This window comes from Hyperolius riggenbachi, chromosome 1 (assembly GCF_040937935.1).
Source record: "Hyperolius riggenbachi isolate aHypRig1 chromosome 1, aHypRig1.pri, whole genome shotgun sequence".
NCBI classification, from domain to species: domain Eukaryota; kingdom Metazoa; phylum Chordata; class Amphibia; order Anura; family Hyperoliidae; genus Hyperolius; species Hyperolius riggenbachi.
This window is the reverse complement of record NC_090646.1, coordinates 445,282,057-445,298,569: the sequence shown is the minus strand read 5'-3', so window position 1 is coordinate 445,298,569 and position 16,513 is coordinate 445,282,057. Positions and strand designations below refer to the sequence as shown.

The 16,513-nt window shown below is 44.1% G+C and overlaps 1 protein-coding gene and 1 long non-coding RNA gene across 2 annotated transcripts in view; one reads left to right on the top strand and one right to left on the bottom strand.

Moving 5' to 3' along the window:
- Positions 1 to 14,384, top strand: part of LIMK2 (LIM domain kinase 2) — a 79,339-nt gene extending 64,955 nt beyond the window's left edge. The window contains exons 13-16 of the mRNA XM_068238624.1: positions 1,692 to 1,866; positions 4,684 to 4,739; positions 7,378 to 7,535; positions 13,021 to 14,384. Of these exons, the coding sequence (XP_068094725.1) occupies positions 1,692 to 1,866; positions 4,684 to 4,739; positions 7,378 to 7,535; positions 13,021 to 13,180 (549 nt within the window). The 3' untranslated portion in view covers positions 13,181 to 14,384. The remainder of the gene's footprint in view (positions 1 to 1,691; positions 1,867 to 4,683; positions 4,740 to 7,377; positions 7,536 to 13,020) is intronic.
- LOC137519668 (uncharacterized) overlaps positions 4,663 to 16,513 on the bottom strand; it is a 29,551-nt gene continuing 17,700 nt past the window's right edge. Inside the window, exons 2-3 of the long non-coding RNA XR_011021073.1 lie at positions 16,362 to 16,511; positions 4,663 to 4,782 (exon numbers count right to left, since the gene is read on the bottom strand). This is a non-coding gene — a long non-coding RNA (uncharacterized lncRNA). The remainder of the gene's footprint in view (positions 4,783 to 16,361; positions 16,512 to 16,513) is intronic.

The following is a 16,513-nucleotide window of genomic DNA, read 5'->3' as shown; positions in this document are numbered from 1 at the left end:
GGTGGTTCGCATATAGAATGAAGCCAGAAAGCAGTAATTTGCTGGTTTCCAATCAAATTCCACATCAGTTGACACTGTTGTCCAATTGGACTGCAGGTTGTCACCTGGGTTTGCTTCACTGTCTAGCCCGCCAAGACTTCTACATAATTTTATTTATGTTCCGGCCCCCCAGCAGTCTGAAGTATGTTGAGCCGGCCCTCAACCCAAAACGTTTGGGGACCCTTAAAGGATAATTGCACCTTTGAAGCAAATTGCATGATGTAGGCTGTCTCTGGGATTACAGTGAATCTGTGCATAAAGTTACTTCCTGTAATAAATTCTACACACTTCCAGTACCCCCTTTCTCTTATTGGTCCATTTGCAATTCAGTTTTTTTTCCCCTAGTTTTCTCCTAGGTGATGTTTTCACACCTTGTCATAAAATGCCTTTTAAACCACCAGCAAGTAAGAGAAAATAATTTTGATAGTACTTTTTTAGGTACTTTCCCAATTGTAAAATGCTTAAACGTTACTTTAACCTCCATGGCGGTAATCCCGAGCTGAGCTCGGGGTAAGCCGCCACGGAGGATTGCTCAGGCCCTGCTGGGCCGATTTGCATAATTTTTTTTTTTCAAACACGCAGCTAGCACTTTGCTAGCTGCGTGTTTGTTGCGATCGCCAATCGTTGCCAGGCTGCGCTATGGGGTGGATCGGGACTCCCTGTGACGTCACGACGTCGATGACGTCACTCTGCTAATCGCCATGGTGACTAGGAAGCCCTGAAGGAAATCCCATTTAGAACGTAATTTCCGGATGGGCTTGATTGCCGGCGGCGATCGGAGGGTGGGAGGGATGACGCTAGGCTAGCTACATGATAAAAAAAAAAAAAAATTAGGCTAAAAAAACCTCTTGCGGTCGCGCAGCCACAAATCAATTGACCGCCAGGGAGGTTAAAGGGAAGATGAAAATTGTGTGCTTTTGGGTGCCAGATCTGCCCAGCATCAAGCCTGGCATTGGGCCACTTCCAGCATTGCATATATTTCCACTTATTGAATGGCAGTGAATATAGAGTTGTTTTTTTTTTACATTTCTGTTTTCTGCAAAACGTGTTTTTCTCACTCCTTAGCAACTACCACCAGTCTACTGCATTTAATTGATATTTAATTGCTTTTGTTTTATTGACGTGAAGATCTTTTAGTACTTTCATATTTTTACAATATTTTATCTAAAATCAAACTGATAATATATATGAAAAGTCATACATCTACAAAGTGACAGTCAGTTAGCTAGACTGCTAGTCAATGAGATGCCAATAATTTTAAGATGATGCAAATTGTATGGCCATTTTACATAAAGGTTTGTAGCTTTGAATTGGACCAATCAAAATCATCGCATTTTATTATTCCAATTCAAGGCTACATACATTTACATAAAATTAACATAACACTTACACCAACTTGAAATTATTAGCATCTAATTGATTAGGTAACTCCTTCACGTATTAGGACTGAAGAAGTCTCTAAAGTGATTTATAGGATGAAACATTTTCTACTTTTAGAGCACAAAAATCTGTGCAGTTGAAGCTACCTTATTTTTTTCTTTTGGATATTTCCTCTACATTAGTCTCATTGATCTTTAGCAGTGTTGAGTGACTTACCATCTCTCCCCGATTCGGTACATCTTCATTTCTCAGCCAGCTCTCTTCCATTGTAGGATGGCACAGTAGTCGTTGCTGACTTTGGACTCTCCAGACTAATTGTGGAGGAAAAGCCGAGACCCCCACCAGATCGGCCACCCACTAAGAAACGAACTCTGCGCAAGCCAGACCGCAAGAAACGTTATACAGTAGTTGGCAACCCTTACTGGATGGCACCAGAGATGTTAAATGGTTTGTAGTTTGCACAAAGGGTAACTGAAGCCAGTTCGGGGTATTTATTACAGAAAGTGTCTAATTTCTCACAGTGCCCACTAATGGTAAGGCTGCAGATTACTAGACTTGGTAGTTTGCTGTTCCAGTTGAGCTTCAGGTAATTTTTAGCCTGGATATACAGGATCTCATAGAAGTGAGTACACCACTCACATTTTTGTAAATATTTAATTCTATCTTTTCATGGGACAATACTGAAAATATGCCAATTTGATATAATGTAAAGTAGTTAGTGTGCAGCTTGTTTAAGTGTTAATTTCCTGTCTCTTTAAAATAACTCGGCACACAGCCAATCACCCATTAATGTCCAAACCACTGAAAACAAATTTAAGAACACGCCTAAATGAAATTGTGGCCAAAGTGTCAATGTTTTTTATATGCCCACCATTAATTTTCAGCACTGCCTTCATTCTGTTTGGTATGGAGTTTGCTAGAGATTTACAGGTTGCCACTGGAATCATCTTGCAATCTTCCAGGGCGGCATCACGGTGCTGAGGAGACCTTGCACTATTCCACTTTCCTTTTGAGGATGCCCTACAGATGCGCCATAGTGTTTAGGTCTAGAGACATGCTTAGCCAGTCCAACACCTTTACCCTCAGTTTCTTTAGCAAGGCAAGTGGTTGTCTTTGAGGTGTGTTTGGGGTTGCCTACATGTTGGAATATTGCTCTTTGGTTCAGTTTCCGAAGTGAGGGGAACATGTTCTGCTTCAATATGGCACAATACATGTTGGCATTCATGGTTTCCTCAATGAATCGTAGCTTCTCAGTGCCAGTTCCAAACCATGACACTCCCACCACAATGCTTGACTGTAGGCAAGACACCCTTATCTTTGTACTCCTCATTTGGATGCCACCACACATGCTTGACACCATCTGAACCAAATAAGTTTATCTTGTTCTCATTAGATCACACAACATGGTTCCAGTAATCCATGCCCTTAGTCCGCTTGTCTTCAGCAAACTGTTTGCGGGTTTTTATGTGCATGATCTTTAGAAGAGGCTTCCTTCTGGGACAACAGTCATGCAGTTTTAAGCAGTGTGGGGCACATGGTCTGAGCAATGACAGGCTGACCCTCCACCCCTTCAACATCTGCAGCAATTCTGATAGCACTCATAAGTCTACTTGAAAAAGATAACCTCTGGATATAATGCTGAGCATGTGCATTCAGAACCTTTGGTTGACCATGGCGTGGCCTGTTCTGAGTGGAACCTGTCCTGTTAAACTGCTGTGTGGCCACCGTGTTGCAGCACAGTTTCAGTGTGTTGCCAGTTATCTTATGGTCTATGCCATTTTTATGTAAATCAACAATTCATATTTTAAGATTCTCAGAGAGTTCTCTGCCATGAGGTGCCATGTGGTGCCATGTTGAACTTTCAATCACCAGTATGAGAGTGATAACATTAAATTAACACATTTTCTAGCCTATTCACACCTGAGACCTTGTAGCACTGAGTAACATGACCCTGTGGAAAGAAAATGTCTGATCGGGCAGAATGTTGACATTCTTCACTTAGGAATGCATTCACTTTCATTGCCAAGGTTTTAGACATTAAATGGTTGTGTTGAGCTTTTTTTGAGAGGACAGCAACTTTACACCATTATACAAGCTGTACACTGACTTTTCATTGTATCAAAATGTAATCTCCAGCGACATAAGGGCCCGTTTACACTTAAAATCGCAGAACGCCGGCGATTACTGCCGGCGTTTTGCGTGAGTGATTTTCCCGCGATTAGCGCGGAAAAATCACTGGACACTGCGGCGGTTTTGGAGCGATCGCGATTAGCGTGCTATGCACGCTAATCACGATCGCAAATCGCGGGACGCTCGTTGCCGGCAAACCGCTGCATGCAGCACGGTTGCGGTTATCGCTAACCGCGGCAGTGAGAACACTGCCACTCGCTTCATTGTGTAGCGGTTCTTGCAGAACCGCTAGCGGTTTGCCGTGAGCGGGAATCGCGCGGTGTGAACGGGCCCTAAGGCTTTGTTTCCATCTGTGCGCTTCTGTCCGATTTTCAGCAACATGTATCAATCTGTAACATTGTGTTGATGAAAAGCGGATAGAAGCGCCCAGATGTAAACAAGGCCTAATAAAATATTTACAAAAATGTGAAAGGTATACTTACTTTTGTGAGATGCTATATCATGTTCCTTTATAAAAGACAGCTCTTCCCTCTATCCTTTTTGCAGTGTTTAAAAACCATATTCCTGATGTCTGTGTAGATTGTATGCAGAAATTCAGTCACGTGGGAAAAGCCACTCCTGACATCAGATTAACAAGAAAGCACTTTTCTTTAACAAACCTGTGCTATTTCCATCTAAATATTTTCTGAAGCCAAACACTACCAATTGGACCTACACAAACCTGATCATCATCAGCCCTCTATTGGAGCAGTGAGTGGCTCATGGTCTGGTGAGTGGGCAGGACCACACCTAACAAATCTCTGCCTTTGTACCTAACTGCAAGCCAACCTTTCCCACACTCATCAGACTGGTGTATTATCAGAAGAGCAAACAGGTGGCCACACCCACTTAACTGCAAATTAGCCACTGCTTCATAGTAAAGGCAGGCTCATGGTCAGGCTACAGTTCCAATTACACTTGTACTACAGTACCAAGAGGTAGAAACTAGCGTCAGGGCTCTGCAGCGTATGTTTTTGGAATAAGCACTGCAGGGAGTGTGGTGGGGCAAGATTGGTTCACTTTAAGCTACGGAGGGAATAACATAAAAAGAAACTGGACCAAGCAGCTCATGCTATTTGTTCTTTATTTTTACAGGTAAACTGTATGATGAGAAGGTGGATGTATTTTCCTTTGGAATCGTCCTCTGTGAGGTAGGCAGATCAATAATGGAGTTGACATAACTTTCGGTCCTTTCTGATAAAGAAGGGAGTTTACACTGCGTGACATTGAACTAAGCACTAAACAGAACCAACATTTTGTAATTTGTACCTATTAACTTTTGAAGGACAAAAAAAATATCTGCAGAAAAAGTTCCGAAAAGTTTTCAGATTTTGTCTGTTAATCATCATGCCGATTAATGCTTGAGATTTAGTCAGATGGATAAATAGCCATACTTGCCATCCAAACGCAATGGTGTGATCTAGAGGAACAATAGACTCTGTGTTGGAGAAGTCTTTCATCCCTTTTTTTTTTTTTTTTTTTTTTTTTTTTTTAATAGCAAATTACAGTACATATTAACTACATATTAAACGAAAAGTTAGACACAAAGTGTTTTCAAACAGATTATATGCAGGGGAAAAGTTGTTTGAAAATAAGTTGCACTAATATAAATTGGGGGAATGCTTCTGTTAATGTATTTTGAAATTTGCCTTGAAACTGTAATACCATTTTTTGGAGATAGATCATTCCCTCCAGTATAGCAATATACTTTGCAAAAACATTGCTTAAAGCACAACTGTAATGAGATGATATGGAGGCTGCCATTTTTATTTTTAAGCAATACCAGTTGCCTGGCTGTCCTCAGTCCCACGTTACAGCAGCCTGTAACGCAGCTCAACTCACAGTAATGAAAAATCAATGTGCTGTTCAGAGTGCCCATGTTGCGTTACATTGTAACGCAGCACGTTGAATAAAAGTGCAGCATGCTGTGCGTTATACTGGGCTTTAGCTGGGTTAGACTGCTTGCACATGCTCAGTAACTAGCCACATGGCTAATTAATATTCACTGCACTGTGGTGACTAACCTGGACTCATAGTGTTGTCCGGATCATGAATGAATCGTTCATTTGATCTGGATCTTTTTTGTGAGTCGAATCATCCGGATCATCACAATGAATGATTCGGTTCACAGTGGATGTCTGTCTGGAAGAAACAAGAACATACAGAATGTACAGTGCAGGGAAAGTCGTGTCCTGCTAGTCATTTCACCCCCAGTCTGCTTCCCTAGTAAAATGATTTAAATGATTTGGTTCAAAGATCCGGATCTTTTCAATGATCCGATTTAAATCATCCGAATCCTTCAAACGATCCGGACTTCCCATCACTATCCTGGAGCGGCTGTTCTATCAGTATAGATGGAACGAAAACCGCACACCAAGAGCTGCATAACGCGGCTCAATCTGACGTCCAACTTCAACACCACCATGCGTTGCGTTAGGGGCACGTTATGCGACCTTAACGTCCCCTAAAACGCAACGTCTTGGTGTGAAAGAGGCCTTAGCCATAGACCATGTTTCTGACATTGTCAGATCTGACGAGATTAGCTGCATGCTTGTATCTGGTGTGCTTCAAACACTACTGCAGCCAAATAGATTAGCAGGACAGCCAGGCAACTGGTATTGTTTAAATGGAAATAACTATGGCAGCCTCCATATTCTTCTCACTACAGTTGTCCTTTAAAGCTGCTTACTAATATGCTTTGGTCTGTCTCGTCTGTGCTCCACAGGTGGCTGCTCAAAGGTGCTGAGAAGAAGTGGTAATTTGATTGTTTTGCACATGGGCTCTGATCAGTCACTTGAAAATCTGATATCTCCTTAGATGTGAATACTCCATACTAATATAATAGTATATAATAATGTCAGACTAGTTTTGTTTTTCCCCCCAATTTTGAGTGAGTGAGTGAGTGAGTGAGTGAGTGAGTGAGTGAGTGAGTGAGTGAGTGAGTGAGTGAGTGAGTGAGTGAGTGAGCAATAAGTTTCTTGGCTATGAGAAGGTCAGTGGTGATTTGGGAGGGGGTGGGGGGGTTGGGGAATTCCTTCTCATTACGTAGTTCAATGATTCCGAATAGCAGTGCTGTAAGTTTTTAGGTCAATAGATCTCTGGCAGAAAAGTTCTATTTCTTTTCAGTAACTATGGATGGTTGGTAACCTCTGCCACCTGACCTCTCCAGCAGCTGATTGACTGGGCTGTAGAACGTAACTTATAGGCAGGGCTGTGGATTCAGTTTTGTAAACAGGGCAGTCTGAGTCTGATGATTTTTGCACCAAATCAACGGCCCTAGTATTAGACTAAGTTGTCTAAGTCAGATCCATTTTAGGTACATGGAGTAGGAGTCGTTGGTTTCATAAACTGAGGTGTCAGTCGGATAATTTTTGTACCAACGACTTGAACTCCAACTTAAGGTACTCAAATTGGCTCCGACTCCTCGACTCCAACTCCTTAGTCTAATACTTACTAGGGCTGTGGATTTGGTATAAAAACCATCCGACTCTTTATGAAACCTCCAATTCTGACTCCAGGTACCCAAAATTACTCCGACTCCTCGACTCCAACTCCACAGCCCTGCTTATAGGGGTAATATACCATCTTGAAATCAAATTGTATTGGATTAGTTGAAAATTCCTGATGGCAGTTTTCAAATCTGTACAGTGTTGCAGAAGATGTTGGAACTATAAATAAAATTAATAATTAGACCCTGTTTAGCTGGGCAGGACTTTTACCGTTTATGAATATGATCACAGTATGCATTATGGCGGTTTCTTTGGTAACCTGTCTCCATGTACTTTGTAGATTATTGGGCAGGTGTATGCTGATCCAGATTGCCTGCCACGTACACTCGACTATGGCCTGAATGTTCGCCTGTTCTGGGAAAAGTTTGTTACAAAGGACTGTCCTTCTGGATTCTTTCCGCTGGCAGCATCGTGTTGCCAGCTGGAGCCTGACCAGAGGTGAGTTTACTTGTCCCTTCTCCTGTTTTCTCATTTTGTATGTAGAAGATTACACAAGTCAGTCAGGCAGAATATTATTATTCTAAGCCATAACACAGTGCAAAGGAAAGGTGAAGTCATTGCCCGTGACAAGCCACTAAACTCCACAGATTTTTATTTTTGTGTATGTGTAAAGTGAACCTGTGTCGCATTAAAATGTGTACCCAAGGCGTCACAAAGTAAATACTTAAGAAGTTGGAAGCCTCTGAATCCTATATAGGCTTTCCACACAATCCTCCAGTCCCCTGTTGCCGAGCGCGGACCCCCAGAAAATTACTCACAAGGGCTTGTCTGTAATCACTTCGGGGCTGTGCTCCTCTCAGGCAAAAGCCCAGCTGTACTGGGCCTAGTTTATGTACGGCCGTGCAGTGAGTGCTACTACACAGGTGTGGCTGTGAAGAGGAGCACATCCCCAATGTTAAAGAGGGTTTTGGCAATCGGCAGGGGACTAGAGGACAGCATGTGAAGCCTCTGGAGTAAGTACTTATTTATCTTTGTAATGTCTCAGGTGCTCTTTAAGGCTTGCTATACTGCACTGGTGTCTGAGGGTTTTTGAAATAAATGAGGCCATCTCTATCAGGCCTTGTTCACATTGCGTTCCGCTCGCCCACGGTGGGCTTTTTTTTTTTTTAGGAGATTTTTTTTCCCCAATTCCCGGCGCTGTGATGGGCAATTCGTTTTTGTGGTTAGTGGTTTCTGACGCATTTTTCTTGAGCATTTTGGTAATTCTCTCCCAGGAAATGAACTTTTTGATCCGGAAAAGAATACAATGTATTTATTCTTAAAAATGCGAACGCAATCGCTCCACAAAGCGGTTTTGTAAGCATTTTTTTTTTTTTATATACCTTCCATTGAGGCAAAATCGCCTCAAAAATGGCTCAAGCACCGCTTTACAAAGCGGAATGCAAACAAGCCGCTCATATGTGAACTATCTCATACAGAATCATTGTGTAAGCAAAATAACAAAAACGCCTGCAGTCTGAACAAGCCCTCAAAGAGTCTACTATAAAGTAATTACATAAAATGAACCCATCTGCTGCCCAGACGCCATGCCAGTGATGGTACATTTTATAAATGTTTTGTTTGTGCAGCCAATTATGCCCCTTTTGGTTAAGGTGGAGAAAATAATTTCTGATATACTGGAGCTGCCATTCTTACTCCAAAGTCTGTTTTCCTGGGTATCATTCATACTAAAAGAACATTAATAAAAATACTCTGATTGTGCTACAAGAAAAATCCTGATAATATGGAATAAAACCGATGCCCCAAAAATCCCGGATCAGAGCAGCCAACGCCGCATCTGCATGAACTCCCCAAACTGCCGCAAAAGTTTCATACAAGCTGGGGCTGCTGGATGGAGCACAAACACTGGGATAACCTAATCCCTATTGGCCCCTTTGACAATGGTAATAGAATACCTAAAATATAACTTTTATTAGGTATTTTACTATAAAAATTAGGGCTATAACACCATCACCAACAACATATATAAGAGGAAGGGGATATGACACTGGTAGGGGTGTAGGGGCCAATAGGGATTAGGTCATCCCAGTGTTTGTGCTATTTTAACCCCATTTTAAATATTTGTGTTTGTTGCTGGATAGAGATGAGCTGATGTGGCAATATTACCTTAAGTCACATTTTACCCAGTTTGCTTATGGATACACTTAACCACCCTGGCGTTCAGTTTCCCCAGGATTTCCGTGCAAAAAGTGTTTCAATTAATTTCCAATAATTTGCAACCATTTTTTTTTGCAACCAATTTTTTTTTTATATTGAATTCAATACAGGTTATTGGATTGAATTCAATTTTAAAAAAAAAGTGTTTTCTGCAAGATGTTGATGACGCTGTGTGACCCTGGTGTCATATACGCCGATCAACGGGGGACATGTGATCGCCGAGGGAGAAGCAAAATCTGCCAAGGGACATGGAAGAAGACACTGGGGAAGCTATCAGAGGTACGTGACGAGGGATCAGCACGCCAATGGTGAGTATAAGACCCAGATGTATAGTTAGCCAGATGTGCAGCCAGGTATAGCCAGTTATAGTTAGCCAGATGTAAAGTTAGCCAGATGTGCAGCCAGGTATAGTTAGCCAGATGTATAGTTAGCCAGATGTGCAGCCAGGTATAGTTAGCCAGATGTGCAGCCAGGTATAGTTAGCCAGATGTATAGGTAGCCAGATGTATAGCGAGCCAGGTGTTTAGCCAGGTATATAGTGAGCCAGGTGTTTAGCCAGATTTATAGGTAGCCAGATGTCCCCCTCCCGGTCCCCCCCCCCCCCTCCCAGCACGTTGTGGGTAGCTATCTGTGCTACCCACAGCGTGCAGAACAAGCACACCCTAGGGAATCCCTGGGCAGCCAGAGGGGCAGGGAATGTGCGGGGTTCCCCCCTGTATGCGGAGGCTATGTGGGCGGGGGGATCCCCCTCTGTGCGGGTGGGGGGATCCCCCTTCTATGGTGGTTGTTGTGGGCGGGGATCCCCCTCTGTGCGGGTGGGGGGATCCCCCTTCTATGGTGGCTGTTGCGGGTGGCCTATTCCCCCCTCCCTCCCGATCTCCGCCCTCCCGATCTATCCCCCCCCCCCCCCCTCTAAGCCCGTGGAGTAAATAGTTGTACTCACCAGAGGGCTTTCTCCAGCGACGCAGCAGCACTTCCTCCTCCATCTCCGAAGTCCCGGTCTCTGTACAGTTACATTATGAGGCTTGGTGACGTCACCAAGCCTCGTAATGTAACTGTACAGAGACCGGGACTTCGGAGATGGAGGAGGAAGTGCTGCTGCTGCGTCGCTGGAGAAAGCCCTCTGGTGAGTACAACTATTTACTCCACGGGCTTAGAGGGGGGGGGGGAGAGGAGATCGGGAGGGGGGAATAGGCCACCCGCAACAGCCACCATAGAAGGGGGATTCCCGCCCACAACAGCCACCATAGAAGGGGGATCCCACCACCCGCACAGAGGGGGATCCCCACTCACAACAGCCACCATAGAAGGGAGATCCCCCCACCCGCACAGAGGGGGTTCCCCCCGCCCACATAGCCTCCGCATACAGGGGGGAACCCCGCACATTCCCTGCCCCTCTGGCTGCCCAGGGATTCCCTAGGGTGGCTGGATGCTTGTTCTGCACGCTGTGGGTAGCACAGATAGCTACCCACAGCGTGCAGTCAGGCATCCAGCCATCCTGGGGAATCCTTCTGATGAGAAAAAAATGCAGCCGGCGGGGCAGAGAAACAGGAATTCTCCCTGTCGGCATGGACGAGCTCAGCTCGTCATTAACGTTTTTTGCAAGTTTTTGCTGGACGAACTCAGCTCGTCCATACCGCCAGGGAGGTTAAAGGACCTCCTGTCATGAAAATCTTAAAATGTAAAATACATGTAAACATATACAATTAAGGAGTACTTTTCTTCCAGAATAAAACGAGCCATAAATTACTTTTCTTCTATGTTGTGGCCACTTACAGTAGGTAGGTGAAATCTGATATTACTGACATGCTTTGGAGTAGCCCAACTCCTCATGGGGGGGGGGGGGGGGTTTCACAGGGATTTCTTTATTTTCAAAATGCACTTAGTGAATGGCAGTTGCTCCGTCCAACTGCCAAAAGAGTGTACGGTGAGCAGGAAGGCTGGTCAGCATCTTTGTATAAATCATTTTCAGGGAGTGTCTTTAAAGAGAATAAAGGTCAAGCTAAGAATCCCTTATGGAGGGATGGACTAGCCCAAAACCTGTGGGTTCTGTCAGATTTCTACTACCTTACTGTAAGTAACAGCAACATAGGAGAAAGGTAATTGATAACTCGTTTTACTCAGAAGGAAACCTACTCCTTATTTGTATGTGTTTTAAATTTTAGGATTTTCGTGACAGTTCCTCTTTAAGGTTTGAATTAGTCGCCTTTGAACTAGGTACTTCAGAATAAAGTAGCTGTGACAGGCTGCAAGGGTTTCCTCTTTTTCCTCCTTCCTTCTTTTACCTAGAGTCTTTCTTTGCACAAGCTTTTTGCACTGATTTTTCTAATCCTATTTGAGTCCAATAAGGAACAGCACTCCGTACATTTCCTCCGAAGCAGGTTATTTCGGCAAGCTGCGCCAAGCGCTGAAGCTGGGCACCATCATAGCAACAATGCTATGCTGCGCGCCCCACATAATGGTATTTCTGGGTTCCGCCATTTGCTAGACTCCGAATTGCATCTCCCTCCGAGTTGGGACAATTCGTATTTTCGTATTCGTTGGGACAGTTTGGTATTTAATGCCACCGGGGACTTTATCGGCAGCAGGGAGAGCAGTTATCCAGCTTGCCCTGCGACGAACTACTCGACGCCCAAATATATACTCTATTTCCTTTTACTGGAGCCTAGAATACTGACATAGAATGCACAGGACTAAGATGCTAGAATTGGTTTGCTATTTATTCCACAAGGCTGCTGATCATAGTTTTGGGCCATGTTTTGACCATACAATTAGGGTTTGTTCACAAATGGACATTATAACAGTGCCAGGTATTTTAACTTTGCTCATACTGAAGTATTTCAGAAAGCAGCACATGACAAGCATTTTGAAGCCATTCATTTTTACTACTTCCATTTTCTCCTGTGGACCTTTTCTACTGGTCTGAAATGGCTTTCGAATGATTGATGTAATGAATGGTAGCGAGGCAGCTGCGGCGAACAGCGCTACCGCCGCAACTGCCTCTGCCTCTCGGCCTGTAAATGTTCCCGCACCTCGGGCGGCTCGCGCACCAAGGAAGGGCATCTCTGTGGCACATAGAGTCGCATTAGCGCTCATAGACAGGACGTCAGAGGGCACGCTCGCCATCGATGATTGGCTGAACTCTAGGGGCGTGCCTCGGGGATGCCGCAGCATACTTAAGCACAGCAGGTTCATTCACAACATCTTTGAGTGGCGGCCCACTGTGCTCTCTTGTTGATATATATTTTTTTTATGGTAATAAGTATAAGCTTAACTGGATATAATTCAGTCTGGAGTTGGATACCTCCCGATTATGACTGTCTGTTTTTATTGCAGCATGAGGGCCCTTTTTCACACCAACCACGGGCCATCGTGTCGCACAAAAACGCATCCCACCACAGAAGCACTTATGGTCCTATGGGGCTACCATATTGAACACGCTTGGTGGGTCCCGTCGTTGGCGACGCAAGAGTACAGTCTAACTCGTAAGTGAGGCACACTTTAATTGGGAAGTATGCCTCACAGTATGGTCGCACCACAGCGGTATCGTGCAGTGCAATCTTTCAGAACCATTGCGGTGCAATCGTATAACAATCCCACCACTATGGAATTCATCAAGTGTGAAAGGGGCCTCATAGTAGCATGCTTAGATCTTCAACCTGATACTGTAGCACCGCAATGCAAGAATGCTAGTGACATAGCCACCATTCAGTCTGGCTACAAAAATTAAAATGATCTAATAATGTGTTTCTTCCTATTGTCGTAGGCCTGACTTCCAGTATTTACAAGATACCCTCACAGCTCTGTCTCTGTTCCTGGGTGAGCTGGCAATCCCTCTACCTTCTGAACTAGAAATGATGGAGCATAATCTGAGGTTGCAGCATGGTCTGATTCGGAAAGACTCTACAGACGGCAATGAGACTTAGATGCCTGAGCAGAGTGCCACCATTATGCTTCAAGGTCAGACTTGTCTTCTCTGCAAGGCTCTCAGTGTTCATCAAGGAGCCTGTTAAATCAATGGACTGGAGGTGGCAGATTGTCACTGTTCAGGGACTGCTGGAATTCTACAAAAGGCCGGGAGTAGGAAATGTAATGCTGACTCCAGTGCTGGATCAGCTTCTAAAACTCTTCACTAGGCAGTGCGCACATTTCTAGACCCTGCTAGATTCAGGATTTCTCAGGGGTTTTAATGCTTCCAAACATGCACATTTTATAACCACCACAGGTCTTAAAAGTCAAGTGGTTTTGTAGTGTCCATTTCTGCTCTTAACCATTGTTGCTATGAGCACTTTTCCAGTTCCCTACATACAGCAAAACTTGAAGCACTCCACAATACAGCCAAGTATCAGGAAGTGGAAGCCTGTTACATATTTATTCTAATAGAAGCATGTGAACCATTTCTTGAGAAATAATGTGATTTTAATAGCCACTTTCTGCAAAACAATTGTTCTCCACTAGGGGGAGATGCTGCATTTCTGCATGAAAACTGGAATTTCAACTCTGATTATTTTTTTTTTTAAGCATTTGTACTGCACTTTTATCCTTAATGTATATAATGATGGTGATACGTGTATCATGTTGTCTGGCACTACAGGTTTTGCTAGATTCAGGCCTCATTCACAGTGGGACATTGTGTTCAGGAACACAATGCAGCAGGACAAAAAAGTCGTACCACGCATTACGGCCGCACACAGTGAGGTACAGTGAAGCAGACAGACAATGAAAAGTATGCTTCCGTGTGCATTTAGCGGTAACTCACTGCATGCAGTGCATTACCATACCACAACATGTTACACCAACACCACAATGCTAACACCACACTGTGAATGTCGCATAGACTTATCATTGCGGTTGCTAGTTCCGCATTGCAATGCCTGCCTAATGTTGCACCTTAACATCCCCCTGTGAACGAGGCCTCAAACCTGTATAAAATTCCACTACAATGTATTTACAAAGTTGATTGGCAGCTGGACATGAGGTTCTCCTAGGTAAGGTATGAAATATATTCAAACAAGATAAGATGTAGTGAGGAGATATGCTATCCTTGTGTTTGTAAACTAGAGTACATATGACATTGTAAGGGTTATATAGTATCTGAAAATTGTTCATTAAAGGGTTTCTACATCAAAATGTAATCTTTGTGTTTAAACTGTGCCTGACAGTACGTATATAGCAATGGCTGAAGAGTTATTAACTGATGTCCAACCCTTTATGCGCAGTGCATATAACAAAGATGTAATCCAGGGCTGTGGAGTCGGCACAAAAATCTTCCGACTCCTCAATTTATGAAACCACGCTCCAACTCAGTGTACCCAAAATGGTTCCAACTTCAACTCCTCGACTCCTTAGTCTAATGCTTAACAGGGCTGTGGATTTTGTACAAAAATCTCCCGACTCCTCAGTTTATGAAACCACGCCTCAGACTCCAACTCTGGGTGCCCAAAATTTCCCCAACTCCGACTCCTCCTCCACAGCCCTGGTGTAATCTGTACTGCAATGCATAGAACAAAGGTGTAACCTGTACTGCAGGGCATATAACAAAGGTTTAACCTGTACTGCAGCCGGGGCGAGATTTACCATAAGGCACTGTAGGCGCATGCCTACGGGCGCCTGATGGAAAAGCGGCTCACTCCTCTCCCCAAGTACCTTCCTTACATATGCAGAGTCCCGAGCATAGTGTAAATGAGGTTTCTCATCCAGCTCTCAGCATTCCATTGACCAGATTTCCCTTCAGTTATGGGAACCTCTAACTACCTAATACTTGGGGGCACCTCTAGCTACTTAATACTGAGGATAGCTCTGGCTGCATACTGCTAAGGGGCACCTGTAGCTACCTATGACGAGCAAGGGAAGGGAGAGGTGACAGCTGGGCCAGCCAGCACACTTGCGGTGCAGTTCGGCGGGTGTTTGTAGGTTGATGGAGGGCGAAGTCTAGGGTGCCAGGACATTTATGCCTACAGACTCCTGTGATGTAAATTCAGACCTGACTGCAGCGCATACAACAAAGCTGTGCTCTCCATGACCTGGACTAGAAAATGGATTTTATAGTTCGTACAAATATTAATTTTCCTGACTTGGTTTCCAGATGGAAGGAAAGCTACAGATCAGCAGCGGAGATGGGGCCTTGCATATCTCTCACATACCAGTACAGCTGTGTACAGGCATTATACTATTGTGGCTCAGTCTGATATTTTATGTCAGGATAAAGTCAGAAGACCTATGCTTGTTTAGGTGTTCCTCCTAATATGCAGCCAATCCTGTTCAAGGTAACGCATGGCAAATGACCATGTTGGGCTTTTTTTATCCAATGGCCATAGTATTCTCCCATAGTGCAAGGCTGCCGGCTCCTCTGCTTTTGGTAACACCGTACTTGATGCAGAGACTAGGATGCATGTGAGAGAATAGCTTGGCAAATGTTATATGTAAATATGAGTCTTTTCTGTTGTCTTCTGCCAGGGCTGGGTTTAGACTTGGCGGTAGAAACCATTACGTGTGTCATGCGAGATATGTAAGCCGATAATGTTAGCTACGTGGCTGTAAGGTACCTCTTTTGGCTACTGTACCAGAGTTGTTGAACTGTAGCAAGTTTGTAGGTTAAAAACTTATCACAAGACCAAATCTGCAGATATGTCCCAGATGACAGCATTAATTTACAGGATTGGTATTAGCCAGAATCCTGTGGGTGGTTTGTGATGGGTGCTTCCATGTTTTCACAACGCGTTGCTCCACGGTACACTTCCCTGATGCTTTCCCGTCACATGCTACTGCATGGATTATGCAGCTATGCAAGTCAATATGCGGTGCGCATGCATGGCCCCATGGGAATCCCCAGTGACCTGCTTCCTCCCCAGCAGGGTCAGTGGCCAGAGGCAGGCCTATGCATCTGACCCGGTTGCCGCACAGTGGTGCAGGGTTATATGAAGCCTCATTTCTGTTGCATTACAAACCTCAGGTGTGCAACCAGCCTAAAAGAAAGTGAAGTGATAAGTATTTTTATTTCTAGATCCACATACCTCTGTGTGTTATCCTAACCCCCACCCCTCGATCACTCCTTGAAAAATTAGACGTTTTGATGCACAGTGTTGTGTGGATCCAGCATAGACATACCTGTGTTTATCTTGCGTAGATTTGACTCAAGGCAATGTCTGCCCTTATATGAAGGGCACATTCATCATATCACTATTTGGGACTGCAGGATTCTTCACGACTCATTTTACTAACAGGTGGCGCTGCTTATTAACTGTTGTACTGTACATTCT